This window comes from Arvicola amphibius, chromosome 5, assembly GCF_903992535.2.
Source record: "Arvicola amphibius chromosome 5, mArvAmp1.2, whole genome shotgun sequence".
NCBI lineage: Eukaryota > Metazoa > Chordata > Mammalia > Rodentia > Cricetidae > Arvicola > Arvicola amphibius.
Window position 1 is genome coordinate 147,109,983 of NC_052051.1, and position 23,871 is coordinate 147,133,853.

General features: G+C 44.3%; 1 protein-coding gene and 1 pseudogene across 2 annotated transcripts; one reads left to right on the forward strand and one right to left on the reverse strand.

Annotated features, from left to right (window-relative positions):
• On the forward strand, window positions 1-5,829 carry LOC119815384 (annotated as a pseudogene).
• On the reverse strand, window positions 5,422-23,790 carry Elac1 (elaC ribonuclease Z 1). Of its 2 annotated transcripts, none has more exons than XM_038330663.1 (4): window positions 23,681-23,790; window positions 17,697-17,861; window positions 12,246-12,710; window positions 5,422-9,725 (listed from the first exon to the last, which is right to left on the reverse strand). In XM_038330663.1, the coding sequence occupies exons 2-4, from the start codon at window positions 17,851-17,853 to the stop codon at window positions 9,259-9,261; spliced, it is 1,089 nt and encodes a 362-aa protein (XP_038186591.1). In that variant the 5' UTR covers window positions 17,854-17,861; window positions 23,681-23,790; the 3' UTR covers window positions 5,422-9,258. The 2 variants fall into 2 exon arrangements, with proteins under 2 accessions (XP_038186591.1, XP_038186592.1); XM_038330664.1 differs by lacking the exon at window positions 23,681-23,790 and adding an exon at window positions 18,906-19,086.
• Window positions 23,791-23,871: the final 81 nt, after the last annotated feature.

Sequence of the window (23,871 nt, forward strand, 5' to 3'; positions counted from 1 at the left end):
ATGTCTACAGGCCCAGTGGCAGAGCTGCGGGGTTGTAGGTGCTGTCTCCCCGATACTCCAGGCCAGTGGAACTCTCCAAGGCCGCTTCCAGAACTCCCGGAGAATGACCGGATAATACCTCAGGCTCCAAGGTGACAACGTTAGCTCTGTGTGCAGCACTTCCTGTCCTAAGCACTTGCCACCACTCAGGCAGCGTGACAACACACTCTTTAGAATCCTGCTGCTGCCCCACAATGATAGACAAAGGAGCTGAGCCACAGGAGAGATGAAGTAATTGCTCCACAGCCACCCCCCAGACTTGTGTCAGAGTCTATGATTTCATCTGCTATACCGGTGACCCTTCAGATTTTTGTTCATATGCCCTCTGAAAGCTTTTGTAAATGCATCACTTTCTACTCTAAGTCACGGTTGTTGCAAAGGGGGCTATCCCCCTGTACATTATAAATAAGCTTTATTTTCTACATGTTAACTATGTTCATCAACCTGGCTAAATTAATTTATTAATCCTTCCCAGTTATCTGCTTAATTCTTTTGGACTTCCTACCCAGGCAATTACATTACCTGCTAACAAAGGCCATTTTATCTCTTTCTTTTTAATTTTCACTTATTTGTTTGTTTGCTTGTTTATATGTCTTGCTTTATTGTACTGCTATGACATTTAAGGAAATATATTAAGGTGTGCACCCAGGACCACGCAGCCACCAAAAGAAGAAAGCTACCCCACGAACCGCGTGGGGCTCCTGAGAGCTGTTTGTGCCATGGTTTCTAGGGTTGGCAGTAGGCGGTACTGCGCATGTCTACAGGCCCAGTGGCGGAGTGTGTGCCATGGGGTTTTCTGCAGACCCTGTCTCGGAGTCCTTTGTGCAACGTTTACACCAGTCTTTCCTTATCACTTGCGATGGACACTGAGCTCGCGGCACCCGCTGGACCATCTACCAGGCTTTCATCCCCATAGCCCTGGGCCGACTCCCACCAGGCCTTGCTATAGCTGCTGCTCTGGTTGGAAGAGGACCAGCGGGCTCCCTGGGGCTCTGTAGAGCTGCAACATGGCAGCCTCCTTGTGCAAATGGAGGGAGTTGCATCCTCCTAGGCTACTGCTGCTGCCGTGTGTGATGGCAGGGAGACACTTGCCAGACAGATGTGGATGAATGCAGTATTGAAGAGGCCAGTCGTTTCCAGCGCTGTGTCAATGCTGTGGGCAGTGGTGCCAGTGTTGGGAGTGGCAAAGCCCATCTGCAGATGGGATGCTCTGTTTGCTCAAGGAGAGAGGACCTCGCTAGTGGCCCCAAACCCCACAGCAGGAGCAGATAGCATGGTGAGGGAGCAGATGCACAGGCTGCAGTCCCGGGTTGACGTGTTGGAGCATAAACTGCAGTTACTGCTGTTACCACTGCAGAACCTGGCCTCTCGGGCCACAGAGTATGGACTGCGAGACCCTAGCGCACACCAAACAAAGCAATTCCTTTCAACAGCAGGTTCATGGAGTGAGCAGGGTCTCCTTGGAGTAGCAGCTGGGGTCCTATGCTTGCAGAAAAGACCTGTGAGAGCGTCTCCCATCCCTCAGGTCGGTCTAAGCTGTCGCCCCATACATTCCTTCCAGCAAGAGTTCAGGTGCTCTCTGGTGGTGCCTGTGAGCAGAAGACCCTGCTTGTCTATCCCTCTCTCTCAGGAGGTTCCTAGGACTTGAGCATGGGGAGTGGGGTTGTGTGTGACTCTCTAAATGGGGTTTTCAAGGAAAGGTACAAGAGCTCCCTGTCCAGAGGTGAGGTGGGGATTGTCCCCATCTTTGTCATAATAAAGCTGGGCCAAAAAAAAAAAACCCTTTATTATTAATATGGTACTAAGTGGACATTCTTAAATGTTTCTTAGAGACAAAACTTTTATTACAAAAAAATTACTAGGTGTAACATTTACTGTATTTTTTAGATATTACTTGTTAGAATAAAGGCATCTCCTTAATATGATCAGAATTCTTCTTATTATAAAAGAGCGTTACGTTTTGTACAAATGCCCCTGTCTGGGAGAGTGTCTTGCCATTCTTCTCCCATCTTTGTTGATGTGAACAGCAATGCTTTTCCCAGTGTTAAAAAGCTTTGCGTTCCTGGAATGAACTTCCCTCGTAAAGATGTCTTTTGTAATATATGTCACTGGATTCAATTAGCTAATTACTTTCTTCAGGGTTTTATGGGAGAGATTAGCATGTAACTGTCAGTTCTTTTTCTGTCCTTCCATTTCGACATCATCTAGATTATACTGGCCTCATAAAAGGCTGGGAAAATTCCCTTTTCTCAGCCTTCTAGAAGTGTCTGTGGAAGGAAGGTGTTTCTGGAGAATAATTCACTAATGGAAACCAAGGAAAAAGTGCAAAATTTTTAGCCATAAATTAAACTTTTTAAAAATAATAGTCTTAAGAATGCTCTGAAAAGTTCATACTATGTATTTTCAAGTATTTTCAAAAGTACTGTATAAGTTCTGACAAACTGTGTTTTGGGTTGTTCTCTCTCTCTCTCTCTCTCTCTCTCTCTCTCTCTCTCTCTCTCTCTCTCTCTCTCTCTCTCTCTCTCTCCTTTGTAATCTTTGACTTTGAGACAGAGTCTAACTATGTTGGCATAGGCAGCCTCAAACTCCCGGGTTCCAGACCGTCCCCAAGCACTGATACTGTAGACAAACAAAACCACATCTGTCCAATGGTTGAGGAGGGGAGGGGTTTGTTTTGGTCCTTTTTGTTGATGGTTTGAGGTTTTTGTTTTGTTTTTTGAGACTGGATTTGACTGTGCAGCCCAAGACGGCCTGCTTCAGCTTCTTAAATGCCAGGAGGGCAGAGATGCTCTACCATGCTCAGCTCGTAGGTTTTGCTTTCTTAAAAAGTTGCTTTAGTAGTTTCACCTAATATTAACACTATTTATGGCATTATTTTTATCATATTAATGCTGATATGTGTACCAATATCTCCTTTCATATCCCTAATATAGATATTTTATAAAAAATATTTTAAAATAATCTATCCAATCTACTGAAGAATGGATAAATAAAATCAAGTATATCCATATAGTACTTAGCCATAAAAGGACAATTACTGATGGGACATATATTGAAAATATGCTGAGTGGAAGAAGTCATTTACGAAGAAACTCATGCTGTACAATCTTATTCGGACACAATGCTCAGAACTGAAAACAGATTCCAGGCTCCCCAGGCTAGGGGGCTGGAATGAGTGGAAAGGAGTGGGTTGGGAATGACTAGCTGCCGGCAGTGTGGGGTTTCTCTGGGGGATAATAAAAACACCCTAAAACCGGTAATAGTGATAGTTGCACATTGAATTGTAAACTATGTGAATTCGAGCTCAATAAAGTTTTTTTTCTTTTTTTTTTTGGTTTTTCGAGACAGGGTTTCTCTGTAGCTTTTTTAAAGCCTGTCCTGGAACTAGCTCTTGTAGACCAGGCTGGCCTCGAACTCACAGAGATCCGCCTGCCTCTGCCTCCCAAGTGCTGGGATTAAAGACGTGTGCCACCACCGCCCGGCTCAATAAAGTTTTTATCTTTAAAATGTCACTATGAGTTTAATACCCAGCAAAAGCAAAACCAACTAACCAACCAAAAAGAAAAAAAACAAAACAAAAACCCACACCTTATACTGTTAACAAATGACATCCTCCCTCAGTTTTTTCTAAACAACAAAGTGGAAACTAGACCTGAGAAAGAATGTGTTAGCTAATCATTTATCATTGAGCCTTGACCAGTATGTCCGTCTTCCTTGTCTTCGGTAACTTGGAGGGTCTTCATCCTGACACCACCCTGAGCACTAACGTGGCACTGGCTCTCCTAGGTTTCAGGAAGACCAAATGCTAGAAGTGTTTCATTAAAAAGTAGCCCGTACGTCTCAGGAAAGTCAGCTAGTTCCAAGACTGTTGTCCTAGGTGACGATGCCTCACAGGCTAGGCGTGCGCGGGAGAAAGGGACTGTGCTCTAGTCCTGCTAGCTGTGTGCCCATGTCCTATGGGGGCGAGGGTTAGCCCTTGGGTTGCTGGCCCAGACCTGGACGTTGAGAAGGTCAGTTCCAGTCCAGACGTGGGAAAGAGAGAGAGTCAGACTAACTCATCGTCTCCGGAAGTCACAACAATGTAGAAAACCTGGACACGATGACCTTGTTTGGCTGGGTGACACAGAACTAAATGCTGCTTAGTTCTGCTTGTGCTGTCTGAACAGCCCTGCCAGTTACAGAGATTTATACTGCTGAAAAACCTGATCCCTCGCTTTTCCCTTACACTTTTTTTTTTTGTGGGTGAATTTAATCTTTGTACCTGCCATGTCTGCTGAGTATATAATTAGCAGGCTGACATCTGAGCAGGGCTTCTCGGCTAGCTTTATTTAGGGGTGGATTTTTTTTTGCTTTGGGAAAACTTAGGCCCCCCAACTTCCTTATTAATCAGGATAATAAGAACAGCCTTATCCAACCCTCAGAATGCATCAAGAACATAGAAATATCTGCGTCTAGGTGTCAATTAATCTTGTCCTTTAGATGTGACTGAAAATGGCTCCATAAAAGTCTGTGCCTCCTTCTAGGCTTCTGGTCATTTCTTGGAGGCAGTTCTGTGGTCACTTCTGACTACAGCGTCTGGAACTGTTCCCCATGAGGGATTGTTCACTGTCTGCATGCTGCTGTCCCCCTTCCCCACAGGAGACTGTCACAACATTCAGGACTTGTTCTCCATTAGTGCTGTGTAGCGCACAGAAAGACTCCTCTAAGCATGGATCTCGCAGACCTCCACGTTTAGGACTACGCAGGGACTCACTTCCGGACAACAAGGCCAGGAATAAAACACATCATTCAAGGGAACCTGTATCAGCATCAGGTCACAGCTTCTCTTAATTGGCTCACAATAAACTATTTTTTATTTCCTTTAGAAAAAAAAGTTGAATAAAGCAGGGCGGTGGATTAATCCCAGGAGGCTGGTGGATCTCTGTGAGTTCAAGGTCAGCCTGGTCTACAAAGCAAGTTCTTGGAGAGCTAGAGAAACCTTTGTCTTGAAAAAACATTAAAAAAGGAGGTCCCCATGCCATTTTCTACACGTGTAAATCTCCAGACTACTGCCCAAGGCTCAGCCTCCCTGCTCCTTTCTTGCTTTGCTCTAACATCCTTACACGGCCAAAGCTGGTATCCAACTTAAGTAGAGAAAAGCTTTCTCTAAACTTTTCCCCCCACTCTAGGGTTTTGCCTGCATATCTTAAAACACCAAACTAAACTTTCAGAATACTATTTGTAAGGATTTTCCCACTAACACCAAGCAAGAGTTCTGTTCCTCTTCCTCTGTGTCAGAGACTTGGTCTGTGCATTGTGTGTGTTTAACATGAATCAGGAGGAAAAATCCATTGGATAACAAAGTACTAAACACTAACAAAATAACAGGACAAGAACATTTGATCCAGTCAACACTATTTATTGAGTGCCTTTGATGTTCTAGGCACTGAGTTAGTCAGTCATAAAGGGGAACAGAAGCAGACAGAGCTCTGCCCTTGTGTGGCTTACAGAGCTGGTGTGAGAGAAACGTCACATACAGAGGCGAAGGGAAGCTGAGTGACAACTGCGGGAAGATGGCGTAGGCGCTGGGAAAAACACACACACCACCTAGCGGGAGCTGGGCAGGCCAAGTCCATGAGGCTGCAGAGCTGTGGCCTGCAGGTTCTCTAGGTTGATTTGGGGTTGGCAACAACATTTCAGGTGAAGGAAGCAGACCACAGGAAGGCTCTGGAACACCAGGAAGCCTTGTTGGAGGACGGAGAGGAGGCCCACATGGCTGGGACTGCAAACTTGAGTAGCACTGAGAAGTGAGATTAAGTTAGAGAGAGATGAGTGAACCAGACCACTACGAAGTTTCACGTTAGGGAGAGATAGCAAAACTTTACATTTTGGGGGAAGAACCACTCCTCTAGCTACAGTACAGATGACAAACAGGAACATTACAAGCACTGGTGCTGAACTGTCTCTGGAGTGCCCGTGTGGGGCAGCTAATTATTCAGAGAAGTGGTTAATCTCTATGGGTGCTGTGATTCAATGCTATACTAAATGGATATATACATACAAACAGCCACAATATCCTTCATACCAGTGACTCAAAAGTCACCAACAAAAGTGGTCGTTGCTCCCCAGACTTCCTGCCCCTCTGCCACGGCGGCTTTCTCCACTTAGAAAAGTTATTAGCACATACTAATCATGCAAAACAGTGTATTTATTACATTTTCATAATTCTTATACGTTTAACCATTTATATTCCCTTCACTACTCCCTTGTTTTTCTTCAGGGAGGTGGTAAAGTGGGGGCACTGGGGATCAAACCCAATACCTTATTCAGGCTAACCACTTTCTACCCAAGCTATATTTGCAGACACTTTTCTTGCTTTTTAAAACATGATATCCTTAAATAGTTGTTTTTCATTTTTGTACACTGAAGGAAAAGAAGAAAAACCACACACTATAAACCCATAGCACCTCCTTAAACTTAGCTCTTCTCTGTCAAGAGAGAATATTCAAAGTCACAACCAGTGCTTCCTTTTAATATTCTCCTAAAAAACAAAATAAACAAAAACTTTATGTATTTGGGCTTTGGGATGTAGCTCAGTTGGTAGAGTATTTGCTTTGCAGACACAAAGTCCTGGGTTCGATCCTCAGTACTACACAAGCCTGGTATGATGGCATCTAACTGTTACCCCAGCATTCTGACGGTGAAGCAAAAACATCAGAAACTCAAGGTCATCCCTGGCTACATAGCAAGTTCAAGGTTATCCTTGGCTACATAAGACCCCATCTCAAAGGAAAAAAGAAGAAAGAGAAAGATGGGATGGCAATGCTCCCACTAATCACTTCCTTAGCTCATCAGCTCTCAAATGTGCCAGTAAGGACGGATCTTGTAGACTTCACTATGAGCATACACCTCTGTAAGATGAAGGTGTCACCCCGTCTATCTGTGACAAACACACTGAAGAAGGATTTCTATTTTATTAATAAAGGGAAAAGTAGCAAAACTTCAAGCTTGCATCAGAATATGCAAAGAAATAAGGGTTGAATTATATGTATTAACTTAAAGGCATAATAAAGATATTTGCACTAGGAGGCAAAAATCTTCTTTCCTTTTTATACTACAGAATTAAACCCAGTGCCTCAGACATTCTATGCAAGTGTTCTAACCACCAAGTTACACTCGCAGCCTAAAAATTACAAACCTTAGTAAAGAAATATTCAAAACATTATAGTCAGATTACAAATGCATACTTAATAACGACAGCTCTCAAGCAGGAGAACACAGTGAGACTTGTTAAAAAAGGAGAGAGAAGACAGGAAGAGGGTGGGACTTGAGAGAGGGCTTTTAAATTGATGAAGTTGTATTTTCAATAGACTAATAAAACAGGCCACTCCTGTGTGGGTTTAGGAACATGAATGAATATGAAAATATGTTATGTCAGATGTATTTCTGTCCTTGTTCTTTCCTTCCTTCCTTCCTTCCTTCCTTCCTTCCTTCCTTCCTTCCTTCCTTCCTTCCTTCCTTCCTTCCTTTTTAGATTAAAGTCTTACTATGTAAGCCAGGCTCTCCTGGATCTTGAATTCTCCTGCCTTACCTTCACAAATGCAAAAGAAACAGGTTTGTGCCACCATGCCTGACAGAGAGATCAACTAGAAAGAAGGAATGACTTGGAGATACATAAAGACCCCATGTTAGCTTTATTTCTACTAACAGAAAACAACTTCAGTGCTCCAAGACACAACTCTAAAATGAAATAAAATCACTAAGCTCATATTTTCAGAGACCACTTGATGCTACAGAAACGCTCATGAGAAGAGCAGTTGAAGACTCGTCTGTCAGCCAGCGCTTTGTCTTGAAGCCCCTACAGTCAGTGTTTCTCCACATCACTAGCTACTTGCCCCTTTATGGCTTTCATTATTTTTATTGTGCCAAAAATAATGCCTCAGAGTTTCTTACAGAGGATTTTTTGATAATAAACTCCTAGTTTTTGTTTGTCCAATAAAATATCTTTATTTAAGAAAATAGTGGAGGGAGACCAGCCTTCACGTAAAAATATGCATGAATAAACTATGCACATACGCAAGCACATGTATAAGAATCTATAAAACATCTCTGTATATGCACCCTCAATTTAAGCACTGAGAGAAAAGACGGCCTTTTTCTCCGAGGCAGTGCAGCACTTGTGTCTTCTAGCTCAGTGCTGCAGCGGCAGGCTCCACTCTGACTCCTGACGTCGTCCATGGGTCCACCTGCACATTCAGCTCACAGCCCAGCTCCAGGGCCGCTGGCCCGGAAGGAGATCCTCTCCCTGGGTGGGGGATTCGGGGATACTTCTCCCCACAGTTACAAGCTTCACTCGATGGCTCATTTTTTTCCAAATAATACTTGATGTGGCATTTTCATTCGACCACGCTCATCCTTTACCATCTATTGGAAGACTGAGCTTGTCTACTAATTCAATCCATTACATCACTAATTTTGGCAAAGTATATTCACATTGGGAGTAAAGTTTTGTGTCTCTGAACAGGCCTAGAATATCAAGGTGATTGTTATGCAGAACCGTGCACTACACACGGCATTCCTGACCCCCTTGACTGGGCCACTGTGGAGCCACCATCTTCCTCAGTCACTGCTACAAGAGAACCAACTCCATGGCATCTAATTCCCGGTAAACTACCCAGGACCATGTGTTGAAAGAAACTGGGATGTTGAATAAAATGCTAAGATGAACCCTAGTCCAAGCCGCACTGACTATTCCAGTGAACGCTCACCATGTCACCATCAATATGGCCTCTACATTTATCTCCATGTTAGGACAAATTCTATACAAACTGACAAAATATCATTTTGTAGCCAAGAGGACCCAGTCCTAGACACTTTGCCAATAATGGCAGTTAAGCTGGGCAGAGCTAACTCCAACACTGCGTGGAGAACTGGCTTCTGTCTGTGGTGAGAGACACAGAGCAATACCCCTGAAAAATCTATGATTCTATCCCATCTGCACTTTAAGAAGGATGCTGGGTATTTTTATCATTTAAAAATGATTTATTGTTCCCTCTCACTACTGAGTCAGCTCAGCAATCCAGCTCCATCTTAAGGATTATTAGGGACAAAATAATTTTAAGGAAAAAATCCAAAACATAAAGAAAAAAAATCACTCACGACCAACAACAGAAGCCTGCAGTGCAGGTCTGGGGACCCAGCTACAGCGCGCCCATGTCTGTGCCTTCCGGAGCACTGCTCTCATTTCTTGATGGGAATGCCAATAACCATAAAGTCTTCCGCCAGCGTCACTTCTTGGAGATCTAACACTGACTCAGCTTGCCTTTTCAGCTCTGCAATGCCATCTGTCTCTCCCTCTCTAGCCAAGGCAATCGGTTTGTACCGCTGGCTGAAGTGAGTCAGGACCAGCCTCTTTGCACGGCACAGCTTCGCGAATGTCGCTGCCATCTGGGGTGTGCTGTGGCCATGCTCTTTTGCTTTGTCCATCTGAGAATCATCCAGAGTCGCCTCGTGGATCAACAGGTCTGCTTCAAAGCACAGCTTCACTCCTCCATCACCCACAACCCCGCAACAGTCACCCAGTATGCAGATTTTTCTTCCAACCATAGGCTTTTTTAAGACATCTTGGGGAGAAATTGTAACTCCATTATCCAAAACAACCGAAATTCCATTTTTCAGCTTTCCATAGGCAGGACCTGGGGGCACACCTGATGATGCAGAGAGAGATAACATCACATCAAGGACGTGGAGTTATGATTTATAAAGAAACAGCTTCAACAGCACAGCAAACAGCAAACAGCAAAGGCATCAAGGGCTCTTAACTCAGCAGTTAAGAGCATTTGCTGCCCTTCCAAAGGACCTGAAGTCAATTCCTAGCACCCACATGACAGTTCACAAATGTCTGTACCTCCAGTACCAGGGCCTCTGAGGATGAAAGACAGGTATATGGTACACACATAATGCAGACAAAACATCCATACACATAAAATTAAAAAATTAAAGACACCTGATCATTTCCAAAACTGCAAGAGGTGTTTTCCTACTAGTAGACAACTGGGATAGTTAAACATTTTAAAAGTTCAGTGTTGCGATTAACAATGGCTTTATGCTTTTCTTTCTTTCTTTTTATTTATTTATTTATTTTTTACGCTTTTCCTAGCACATGTGTGAGCTGACTTTTAAGCTCTGAAGTATCACTTAGGCCTTACTATACTCGAGATACCAGCTTTGATTTTCTGCTTTGCATGGGATAACAGTTTGGGGGATCCTTTATTTACTACAACATCAAAGAGTACATCTAAATAATCATATAATCAATATCTCCAGTCAGAATAAGTGTCTGCAAACAGTCTAACTGAATAAAAAACTTAGTAGAGAGGACTATTGGGATCCTAAGTTTGAGCTAGGGACCTTTGCAGCCAAGCCTAATGACCTCAGTTTGTTTCCTGAGACCCACATGGTGGAAGGAGAGAATCGACTCTCAAAAGTTATCCTCTGACCCCTGCCTGCACACCACGGCAAACACACATGCACACACACACCAAGCAAAACCACCAAAAATAAGGTTGAGGGGTATTTCAGGCAATCATACATGATTATTAATCTTCTTGGTAGATGGTAGTAGTTCCAGATTTCAAGCTTTAGTGTTATTTAATACAGACTAACACAGAGGATAACACAAACAAATATATGGTCAATATTTCCAACAGTGATCATGTTTAAAGTTTCCAAATATAACTATTTACACAGAATTTTGTCACAGAATGACAAAAATACCTTTGACCTACATCACTTTCCTCATTATCTAGTATATTATTTCAGTTGGGGAAGGTAACTAAAATTTAGATGAATCACTACCGTTCTTTCAACAGGAATATCCATGTCATGCCAGGTGTAGTGGTAAGGCTGGGCATAGGATGGACCTGACCTCCATTTCTTAAGGTCTCATCACTTGTGCATCATGGCCTCACAGGGAGAAAAGACAACTTCTTCAAGGCCCTTTTCCCATCTTTGTGTGTTTCCTTCCCACTATGGTGACCATGGTATATGTAGAACCAGTTAAGGTGCAGTGTCCTGAATGCCAAATTAATTTACTCAGGATGGAATGAGCAGGCAAGGTAGACAGAAAAGAAGTCTTGAGGAAGTTGGCTGCTGTTGTAAAGACCCATGGCAAAAATCCTTGCACTGAAGATGGCATTGAAGGGCCAAGGAGATGCCTCAGTGGGTAAAGTGCTTGGGGGACCTGAGCTCAGATTCCAGCACCCATGTAAAAGCCAGGTGCAACCTTAGCATCAGGGTCTCTCTGGGGAGCCAATCTAGCCAAAATAATGACCTCTAGGTGCAGTGAGAGAGCCTGCATCAAAAAGGTAGACAGTAATTGAGGACTCTTCATGTTGACCTCTGACCTCTGCATGCACATGCGTGAATGAGAGCACACACACACACACACACAGCTCACACACCTCACACAAAGATGTCATCAAAAACATACCTGAGGACTGTGCACATTTCCAATTCCAAACAATCTTGAGGCAGAGGCTGGAGGATCATGAGTTTGAATTTAAGCTACATAGTGAGTTGTAGGCCAGGCTGGGCTACAGAGTGAAAATCCTGTATCAAACAAGAATAAAAATAGAAACATTTAAAAAACGAAAATACAACTTCAAAAATAAAACATAGAGATTACAAGTATAGGTTAGTGGCAGAGCACATGGGCTTGAACCCTAGCATGACCAAAATAAAAAAAGGAAAGTACAAGGAAATAAAAATAAATCATGGACTTACCAGCCCAATTCAAACCACCTTGCCAACCAAGTCAGAGCTGGGCCTGGTCATACAGGCTGTATCCCAGCTTCTCAGAATGATCTCACATTCAAAGCCACCATGAGCAACTTAGTGAAACCCTGGCTCAGGTAAAAAATAATAAACGAATTGGAGATAGAGCTCAGTGCTTGTTTAGCTTGTGTCCTAGATTCAATCCCCAATGCAGTCAAAAAGGAAGAAAAACGAATGTGAATCCAGTAAACTAATGAGAAAAGATTAAAATATATTAAATATTCTAGTTTTGTTCTGAATAGTATGTTTAGACACCAAAGATTTTCCTTAATAAGCAAATTTTGGGCAAAGGAAGTGAGTGCTTACAGTGACCACACAGGAAACAGGCTACCCTGGCACTCCCAGTGGCTTCCAGTAAGACAGCTCAGATAAAGAAGGAAAGGCATACTTACCGAGGTCTTTCAGCTTCTGTGCATTGAGTTTACCTGCACGTTTCTTTTCCACAATTGAAAAACCAAAGGATGGAATTCTGTGAAAGAGGCGAAATGCTTTTACAACAAACTGCTCATCATCAACCAGACAGTAGGAGTTTTCTTCTGTGTCTAACAAGATGGTTCGTCCCTGTCCTTTGGGAGGGCTGTCTGCTTCGTTCACATGTGGAAGTTCTCTTACTTCTTCCACAGGACACTGACCCGCTGTGGGCACTATCTCATGGACCACATAAGGGAAGACCAGCTCTGTATGGGAGAGCTCCATGGTTCTCCAGATGAAGTCCCGAAGCCCTACAGGGCCATAGATTTCAATAGGCTGCCTTGTGACCACAGAGCCACTCTGTAGGCTGATCGTACAGAGGAGGCCCGGAAGGCCGAAGAAGTGGTCTCCATGAAGATGTGTGATGAAGATCTTGGTAATTCTCCCTTTTGATTGAGACAGAGAAAAACATTAGGATAATTTTCAGAAATAAAAACCAAAACAAAACTATTTGACTCAATATCCCCAGCCCTCAGCGTGATGCTGGAGGGTAGCCTTGTGTACACAAAACAGTTGCTCTGCCACTGCACTGCCATTAGGAATACCCTCAGTTCCACAGACAAAGCAATTTAAAACAAGACTAAGAACTTATGTAAAAAGCAGTAAGCTGAAATTGGACGTTCTGCATGTTACCATCCACTTACTTATTCCTTTCATCTTGCTGTGTGACTCCAGAGAAAAGAGAGATAGGTTTTATTATGCTCTATGCTCTTATTAGTTGGCTGGTTTTCTGTATGTTTTCTGTATGTTTGTGGGGTGTGCATGTGGTGTTGTGTGTGTAGTCTGTGCACATGAATATGTAGCTATACATGCACGTAGAGACCAGAGGAGGTGTTTGGGTGACTTCTTCTACTGCTCCCTACTTTCATCTTCAGACAGGCTCTCTTATAAACCAGAAGCTCACCATTTTGACCAGGCTGGATGACCAGTGAGTTCCCAGGCTCTGCTTCCCTGACTACCCACTAATGCTGGGGTTAAAGGCACCAGATATGCCCAGCTCTTTACACAGATGTGGGGATTTGAACTCAGGACCTCGAGCTGGACAGCAAACACTCTTACCCTTGAGACATCTACCCAGCATTACTTGGTTGCTTTCTGAGATCTCACCCTGTAGCCCATGCTAACCTGGAACTCACCACGTAATTCAGGCAGCCTTGAACTTGTGGCAATTCTCCTGCCTTAGCCTCCCAAGTGATAGGATTATAGGTGTAAACTACCAAGCCCAGTTCCACCAGATGGTTTAAACAGGATATTATTTTTTCTATGAAAATATTCAAATTACAATGCTTTACAGCTTTCCAAGTGTTTTCCTGTGTATCCTCATTTTCCAAAGTGAAATATAAAAGTTCATCAAGAGGGCTGGAGAGATGGCTCAGAGGTTAGGAGCACTGATTGCTCTTTCAGAGGTCCTGAGTTCAATTCCCAGTAACCACATGATGGCTCACAACCATCTATAATGAGATCTGGTGCCCTCTTCTGGTGTGCAAACATACATGGAGGCAGAATGTTGTATGTGTAATAAATAAATCTCAAAATCAAAACACTTGTAGGTCAACTGTTCACTTTAGATAAAAAAAAAAGTTTATCAAGATAACTAACTAGGCCTCAAGTGTCAAAGTATCTTTCGGCTACACTGTCTGCTGTCAGTCCTCTGAGACGCACCACTACAGCAAAGTGGAATGTGCTATGGTTCTAACTGACTGCCTCAGGCCTAACCCCAAAACTGCCTTTTAAGGTCTCCTTCCTGAATAGGGATTCAGCCATGAAGACTGAACTATGTGTCCCAGTGAGGATGTGGAAGAAGGACAAACAGAACAAGGACTGAGGAAGAAAGAAGAAGGAGGAAGAGTAAGATAACTAGAAGAGGAACAGGTGAGAGAAGAGGTGGGTCATGAACACCAGATGCCAGGCTGCAGACTGAAGGCAGATCCCTGATCATTTTACACGAGGGCACATGGGCCCAGCTCTTGCTTCCAGTCTGAATCTACATAACAGCTTTTTCAGTGCACACTGGCTTAGTCATAACTTGATTTAGCTAATGGTAAACTGAATTTACTGCTGGTAATTGGCAGGATGCCACATCAGCATTTTCTGAGATGTACCATGGGCATTTTGAAAGTAACAATCACAAACAGCATATTTCCAGTAGAACAGGCTCAAGGGCCACCTATCTGAAGTATATGATACCATAAAAGTACAGGAGCAGTTTATTGACACCATAAAAGAACAGGAACAGTTTATCACACCATGACTTGTTCTGACAGCAATGCTCTCAAAGCAAGACTTCCCAGAAGGACCAGGCCGAGGCTGCCGAGGCTACAGTGGCCTAGAACAACAGCTGGCTCAGAGGCCGACTGGGTCCTCGAGGACCCCCTGCCCTCCCCTCCCCCCCCCCTCGTCTTCCACATGCTGCCTTTGCTCTTCTGTTCTTCAGGTCTGATTTATAATTTTGTGTGGTGCTGGGGATTGAATCTAGGGCGCCACACACACACTTAGCGAGTGCTCACTGAGCTACACTCCTGGGCCCTTTAGCCTTCATAGTTTACTGCTTTTTCTTTTTAAAAAAACTTCAAATGAAAGGATAATCCTTAAATTTCCCATTTTCCCTTTCCAGGCTGTCTCTTAATGTGACCCAAGGACTCTAGAAACAAAAGAACTGCAGCAGTTACCGAATCCAGATCCCATGTTGGCCTCAACACTGCCAACATCAGGCTTTCTAAGTCTTCTCACTATCTATTGCAAAACAAAGCCAGCACTGAACACAAAACAGCCTGGGAACCCAGAACAAGCATGGGAAACAAAGTAAGAGAAAAACTGCTTCCCACAGTTATCAGTTTCAAGAAGGCCAGGCATTTCATTTTCGGGAAATGTGATTTCTGAGAGACAAGGAATGGCGACCACAGTTATGAAAGGTATGAGGAAGCCGACAGGTGAAGAGTGGAGGTCACACCCGATTCCCTTCCCCTAGGCACAAGGAAGTGGTGGGGAAACACTGCCCACAGAGAAGCAGAACACAGAGCATCCTTAGGTGGACATGACGGTGCAATTAAATCTGCTGTTCTACAGTATGTGATAAACACACCGCTCAGCTAAAAACATCCAAAGTAGTTAATGTCGAGTACAGTGTGGCTCCAGTTAGGCAAATTACACATACTTCTATACATATTCACACCATCACCACATCTGTATTTTTAGAATGTACCTGTGGGAGCTAGGAACGTAACTCAGTTGGTAGAGTGTTTGTCTATCATTCATCAAGTCCTGAATTCACTCCCCAGTACCACAGGAAAAAAAAGGCAGGAGGGTTGATATTCAAAGTCATGGGCTACATAACAAGCTCAAAGCCTCATGATTACACAAAACCCTGCCTACAAGAAAAGAGAGAGAGGTTTTGAGGGTGTCTATGTGAGGAAGACTTGGGCTTTTCTTATTTACACCTTTTAGTTTTATTTTATTTGAATTTCTTCAATGAAAATATGTATTCAAAAATGTTATAACTAAGAAGTTTTGTTCCTTTGAAACAAGGTCTCATGTAGCTCAGGCTTTACAAAAACAGAGGATAACCATGAATTCCTAATCCTCCTGCTTCTACCACCTAAGTACCGGGCTGACAGGAATGTGTCACTAGAGCAGCTTCAGCAACATGGTTTTCTTCCTTCCCTTCCTCCCTCCAGCTCCAGCTTACACACACACACACACACACACACACACACACACACACACACAATTAGCCAGACCTGGTAGCACAAGCCTACTGTTCCAACTACTGGGAAAGCTGAATCAGGAAGACCACAAATTCAAGGCCTTCCTGACTACTGAGTGAATTCAAGGACAGTCAATGGGTAACATAGCAAATTCTTACCTCAAAATAAAAAGTACTAGGATATGTCTCAGTGGTAGAGCACTCAATGGCCAGTTCTCTCTCTCTCTCTCTGAATCAGGGCCTTGCAAATGGACCACGCACCACGCTGTCATCTGTGCTGTCGCCGTGCTGTTGCTGGTGTACTGCTCTAGGGACCGCCTAATACTCATTTCCTCCGCTCTGCTGGCTTTGGTTTCAATAATGGGGACTGGAACACGGTGGTATATATACTAAGCATGCATTCTACCATAATTAGTACTCCCTCTTTCATGCTGCAAGTATTTAAAAACCTCCCTTTTTTCTGTATTTACATGATTGATGGCTGCTGGTCCCTGGACACTAGAAGTATGTTTCTTTAAAGACCAAGTGCACACCCTCTGATGATCTGTGGCAACTATGATTTATCAAGACCTCAAGAGTGGGACCCTAAATGCCCACCTGTTCACCATGAACAGGAGCCTATTAGGCATTTACCAAGCACACAAGTGTCAATAAACCTACCTAACTCCACATCAATATGCAAGCACAAAAACTACTTAAATAGCACAGTTCCAGACACTAATGACGCTAAGAAGTTAATAAACTATATAAAATAAAGAAATGACTGGAGTAGGGGAAGGTACTTAACCCAGGAGGTTCAGGAAATCCTGAGGAAATAGCCTTTGAGAAGAGATTTAAATGATGAAAACCTGATAATTGATGAGCTATTAGAAATTATTTTTAAAGATTTAAATGATGAGATGGAAGCAACCACGGAAGAGATGAATTACTTAATATATATAATTCCCTTAATTTTTTCTGAGACAAGGGCTCACTGTGTAGCTCAGGCTATCCTGTCTACCTCCTGAGTTCTAGGATTCCAAGCAAGTGCTACACACTGGTTTATAGCATTTCTTTTAGGCAGTTCGTATCCCTGTCCTGATTAAGCCCTCTGCTCTGCTAAGGTCAAACCGGAGATACAACTGGGCCTAACACCCAGGTCTGCTGTTTCCAGGCTGAGAGCTTTCACCACTGGAATCCTCTGCTCCAGGTGCTGGTCTGGGCTCACTACTCCATTCCCTCAAGCTGGACTTCCATTCTCCCCAGGCCAGGGAGTTTTCCTCTCTCAGCAATTCATAGATAAACCTGTCAGATGGCTACCATGACAGCAAGGGGAGCATCCTCCGTCTGCCCTCCGACTGCCTGCCCTTTGCATTCTCCCAGAATGCTATCTTCTGCAGGAGACCAGTCTGGCCACCAGCCCTCTGTCAGGGCAGGGTTCATCTGCTACACCTCTTGTGTCTCTCGCTATCCTGAATGCCCAGGCCTTCATAAATCCTTCTCTCAACACTTGCAGGATGAGTGAGAAGCAAGTAAAGGCATATATGACATTCAGCAGGCACTGCTGGATGCCGGATGCTCTTCCAAGTCTTGCCAGACAGAGCCCTAGCTCTGAAGTGGATGCTACCTCAGGGCTGTTACACAAGAGCTCCCGAGAGCCTAGACAATGCAAGAGGCTGGGTGCACTAACCTGCTTTAAGTTGGCTTTTCATAAGTTGTGTCTGTGTTCCCTCCCCACAGTCAAAGAGCCAGCACTCGCCCTCACACCGAAGAACCACAGCGGAGGCACCCCGGGTTGGGGATGGATATGCTGCTCCTGTCCCAAGAAAGGTCACATCCATAGACATCTTCCAACCTGCAACAGAAATATTACCTGGGGGTTATTTTTAAAAAATCACCGCACCAAAACACATTCCTCTGAGCTTTACTGACTGATGACTGATTAGTTGATTTTGGTGCAGGAACTGAGCCTAGATCTCCATACTGGCTGAACATGAGTTCTCCGTGGAGCTATCCCTTGTTTGGTGGTTTAAGATGGTGCTGGTACTCTAACACTGAGCTATACTCCAGTTCTGATTATATCTTAACTGGCTGAAACTAAAAGCCATCAAACCTTATACAACTGCAGGCACATGTGCACATGCATGTGTATGCACACACACAAAGCACTAAAGTTAAGCCACTTGCCACCACATCTGACAACCTTAGTGTGACCCCTGGAATCCACATGGTGGAGGGAACCTGTTCCTAGTTCTCCTCTTACCTCCACACTCCCTCCATACACAGATAAATCAATAAATATATATTTTTTAAAAACCTATAGTTGAAGGGTCGGGGCTTAGTTCAATGGTAGAGCTCTTGCTTGGCACGTACTAGGCTCTGGGCTTGGTACTTGGCACTGTAAGTAAAACACTGCGACTGAATTCCAACCCTATGATAATCTCAAAAAGACAAACTACAGAGACAGTAAAAAGATGGGGGTTTGCTGGTGATACCAGTGAAAGGATTAATAGGGGATGTGCATTTCTAAGGAAACAAAACCATTCTATATGATGCAATCAAGTCAGCAATGTCGTTATATTGGAAATGGGGATGTAACTGGGGTAGAGTATGTACAAAGCTCTGGATTTGACCCCAGTACCACATATACAGACAAGGAAATGTTGTTCTGTGTGAGTGCACACAGTGCACAACACAAAAATTCAAGTAACATTTGTTAATAATTGACTATACTGGCTCATGAACTTACCAGACTCATGTTAGTACAGAAGTGGGGAATAGAGGATGAGAAGGCCGATGAGAAGGCATCATACTTGTAATAGTTCATGTTTTTTAAGTCCTAATAAAACTTGGATCTGGCTAAGGTTCTAAACAAGGGATAGTATTTGACCATGCTCACCAAGTGGCGGCCGTGGAGACCAGCCCTTTTCCGGGAATATCGGGGACACCTGCAGATCTTTCGCAGCAGTGCGGATGGTGTCCTTCCCTCAAGGGCAGAGTTCATGGTTGGTTTAGAGCACACCTTTGACTTCTCCCCCAAGTCCTGAGGCTCAAGCACAGGGCCTGGTGCACAGAGGAGCTGCCGCAAGTGTGCCTCTAGCCAGGACTCTAGCTACTCTTCTCAGTGATCTGCGGCCCAGTGGATTTCTGCCAGCTCCTGGCACTATTCTCACTGGATCTAGGCACTGTGCCACCTTTGATCTCTGTCTGTGATGGGATGTGTCACACACAATATATGAGGGCTAGCTGAAACTTATGAATGACCAGTTCCACATGAGTTGGATATGCTTTAAGATTAGGAGGGTGCTGGGGATATAGTTCAATAGGTTAGCCTTTGCCTCATGTGGAAGAAACTCTGGTTCCAGCCCCAACACTCAGGTAGGGGTGGGGGAGCAGAAGAATATGTAACTTTGGGGAGTAGAAAAGTCTTTCCAGCATAGGCAAGAAGCTCTGAAATTTTAAAAAACAATATTACAGCATTTTGTAACATCTGTGTCTCAGAAACTCGGTCAAATGACAGGAAAAAGGTAAACATCCACAAAATCTCAGGCTAAGGCAAATCTAAGAAGCAGCAGAAAGATTTTGTAAGGGCCAGCTGACCAGGATGCCTGCTGCTAGATAGTGCCTTCTAAATATGACCGGGAAGCAACACACGTGAAGCCTCAACAGCATGGCTGCCTAGGCATGGGCTGCAAATGATAATACCAGTCCATGTGGCCACCTGGATGGTGGAAATTTCCAAAGGTCCCACACTAGAGGAAGAGCTAAAATCAATGGGTGTTTAGGGAGGGAGAATTAGTTTTTTTCCAGGGACCAGCCAGTCACATGACAGGTTATCTGCTGTATCCACCCAGCCAGTCACTTGACAGGTTATCTGCTGTGTCCTGCATGGATCCAGGGACAGATGTGACTGTGGTGGCAAGGGAACGAAGAAAATACAAACATACATACACATACACAGACAGCTGGAGTTGGATGGGCTGGGCTATCTGATGGAGCAACCCAACATTCCAGAAGCTCAGTGCTTTTATTCTAGAGAGTTGAACAGAGAGGACTACTGCACATAGCTGAATAAGGAGGCAGGGCTACTATTAAAAAGGAAGGCAGGGCTAGCTAACGTCAGCAGGAGCAGTCTCTGATAGGCTTTGCCTTTTTCCCATGGGTCTGAGGCTGAGGTCCATGACATGGCTGTGTCAACAGCACACATTCACTCAGGGCTTCCTCCACTTCCTAGTTATCCAATCCCAGCTGGTCAGCCCTAAACATATGCACACGTGAGCAACACCATTATTTCGTAGGTCATATATATATATATATATATATATATATATACATACATATATATGAATATATGTGTGGAACAGTAGAAACTAAGGAAGAGGCCATGAATTTGAAAGTGGTTATCTACAGCCAAGCATTAACGTTACTGTTAGCATCCCTTCATGAGTTACTCCGCATTTTTTTTTTTTTTTGGTTTTTTTCGAGACAGGGTTTCCCTGTAGTTTCTAGAGCCTGTCCTGGAACTAGCTCTTGTAGACCAGGCTGGCCTCGAACTCAGAGATCCGCCTGCCTCTGCCTCCTGAGTGCTGGGATTAAAGGCGTGCGCCACCACCGCCCGGCGTTTATTCCGCATTTTTGCCTCTAAGACCAAGCTCACCTTTTGACAACTAAGTAATTTAGTGTCTGCAGGCTTATGCACCCCTTCCTTGTTGCACTGCACTTTTCAGGAAGTGAGGGCTAATGTAAAAAGCTAACTTAAACACAGAAAGAAGAACAGGATGCTAACTGTTGCTGGCATTCATGTTGTTTGCCACTGAGAAACTGGGAGACAGAACTGATGGAAGGAACAGTTTCTTTACAGTTCTGGCCAGAACTGTGGAAAGAGAAGTTCCAATGTGTCTCCTCCTTACCAAGAGCAGTGCTAGAGTTTATAGAAAAAGATGTATCAGAAGCCAGATGATATGTACATGTGAATTTAGCTGAGTCCAAATCATCAAAACTAAGAAGAGTTTCCATTCAGGGCTCTCAGGGATGGGCATTTTCACGTCCTAGCAGAATTTCCTAATCTCCTATCTGCGGCTCCTATCCCTACTTTACATAATTGGTTTGCAATCCCTAACAAAGAATGGATCTAGACAAGGGGTTGGAAAACTAAAAACACATCATAGTTACTCAGGGAGCTGTAAAACACCCATGATTAGGGCCCATCCCAGAACAATTAACCAGGAAATTCTCTAAGGCACCTGTTTAACATTGTTTTTGAGAGGGTAGAGGGTTGTTTCCCAGAATTCTAATACCGAGTCACACTTAGAAGTGTTTAGTGAAACAGGCTAGGTGGTGCACACCTGTGATCCAAGCACTCAGACAGTGGAGCTAAGAGGATCTGGGAGAACAAAATCCCCAGCTTAAGCAACACAGCAACTTTAAGGTCAGACTGAGCTACAAGAGATACTTTCAAACCAGCCCAGGAAACAAACAAACAAAACTATATCCCAAGGATCATAGCCTGAAATCATCAGTCAACATTAAAAATATGGTTTATTAAAAAAATATTCAGGTGGGGCATGGTGGCACATGCCTTTAATACCAATTCTCAGAAGAGAGGCAGGCAGATCTCTCTCTAAATAGTCTACGCAGCAAGCTCTAGGCCACCTAAGGCTACACAGTAAGGACTTATCTCAAAACAACAAAAACAAACCCAAGTTGAAACTTTTCAGAGGCTAGAGAAATATCTCAGCCAAGTAAAGTGCCAGACACACAGCATGAGGGTCTGCGTACAGATCCCCAGCACCCACATAAAAATCTAGGTCTGGCAGGGGTGTCTGTAACCCCAGGGCTGGGGAAGTAGACAAGCACATCCCTGGAACTCACTGGCCAGCCAGTCTAGACAACCTGTGAGTCAAAGACCTTAGTCTACCTCAAAAAACTAAGGTAGAGGGTGATCTGGAAGACATGCAACATTGACTTCTGGCCTCCACATGCATTGGCACACATCAACACAAATTCCAACTGGGTGTGTTGGTGAACACCTCGGACCCTAGCATGACGAGGCTTAAGTAGAGGGATTGAGAGTTTGAGGTCAACCTGGCCTAGAGAAACCCTATCTTGAGACAAAAATCAAAGAAAAGGAGAGATTTGAAACACACACAGAATTAGACATGTCAGTTCAATACATTGCCATAGAGTATTCATGGAGCTTCAAATTCTCCTGGGCAACCTGGATTCCTCTCCAACCCAGCTGGGTAGGAGGGGCTTCCAACAGGAAGGACACAGTGTTAGAAATGCCTCCTTTTCTGCTGTTAATGTCTACAGATGATCACTGGCAAGACCCATTATTTCATTAGGGGTTGCCACAAGGTGAGTAGCCCTTAGTTGTTCCTTACTCAATTATCTGCTTACCCTGAGGTGCGCTTTACATATTAAAGATCCATGAAGAGAGGCAAGATCTTATCTAAGATGGTGCAGTATGAAATGAACGGTAGGCCTCCATGAGGTTTTCTTGCCGAAAATAGAACCAGAACCAGAACCAGAAAAGGCTAAATATCACTTTACTAAGGAATTCCATGTATATGTATGTATATATATGTACATACATATATATATATATATAACAATATGCAGGTGGTAGGAAAATACACATAGGACACATGGCTTGGTTTTTCAGCTAGTACAAGATAAACTGGCAAAGGAAGAGACAGGAGGGAAAATGTAAACACTAATTGGAGCCGGGCGGTGGTGGCGCACGCCTTTAATCCCAGCACTCGGGAGGCAGAGGCAGGCGGATCTCTGTGAGTTCGAGACCAGCCTGGTCTACAAGAGCTAGTTCCAGGACAGGCTCCAAAGCTACAGAGAAACCCTGTCTCGAAAAACCAAAAAAAAAAAAAAAAAAAAAAAAAAAAAAAAAAAAAAAAAAAACACTAATTGGATAATAGATGATAGTATGAAATGCTAACTAGATGGATGATGACTTTATGTTCAAAAACATAAATGCTTATCGACAAGCATTTAGCAGATGGAATGGGTACATTTCAGAATGGCTTTAAAACAACCGCGGGAAAGAGGGTAATGGGTGAAAGAAGCTTGATCATGAATTGGGAATTTTTTTTTCCATGTATGCTTGAAAATTTCTCCAATACAAAGTTTAAAAATATACTCAACAATCAAAACCCTCCCAGCAGGTCAGGTGGCAAACAGCAACTATTTAAGCAATGGTGGTTTGATGACATGCATCTCTCTAGGTTATTAGGAATTAAATGCTAGCAAACCACATTTGGTCCCTGTCTTCTTGGACAAAAAGCAGCTGCTGGCTTTCCCAAGACTGTCATCCACGTTCGAGAGCGTGCGTAGTAATTTCTGCCTTGACAATGCTGTCACTTGTCACAGTGGGCCTGACTGCAGATCACAATCTCTGCTAACCGTGGCCTCCCACAGCCCCTGGGTTACTAGTGGAGCCCAGCAGCTCCTCAGTTTCCAGGAAGGCAGTGTCAAGGCCTGGGGAGCAGGAGGGTGATGACGCCGCCCATCATTCTGAAGATGAAGGAGCTGTGTGGGCCTGAGAGTGAGTGGCCAGGCCTGTGGCCACCGCCAGCTCCGGGCACCACTCGGCGCGTCCTCGCCGTCAGGCGCTCCCGGGACCTCTGCGCCCGCCCCCCTCGGGCGTCCGGCCCCACTCACCCTCTCTCCGAGGCCCGCCGGAGGCGAGGGAGGCACAGGCCGGCTCCGAGGCCCAGCAGAGCACGAGCAGAGACGCGCGGCCGGAAGTGCGCCGCCCCGCGGTCCGCCGCTGCCGCTCTAGGCGCGTGGGAGGTGCGCGGGAGGTCCGCGCTCGGTGGCCCCCGCCCGCTCGCCCGCTCGGCCTGGCTGCG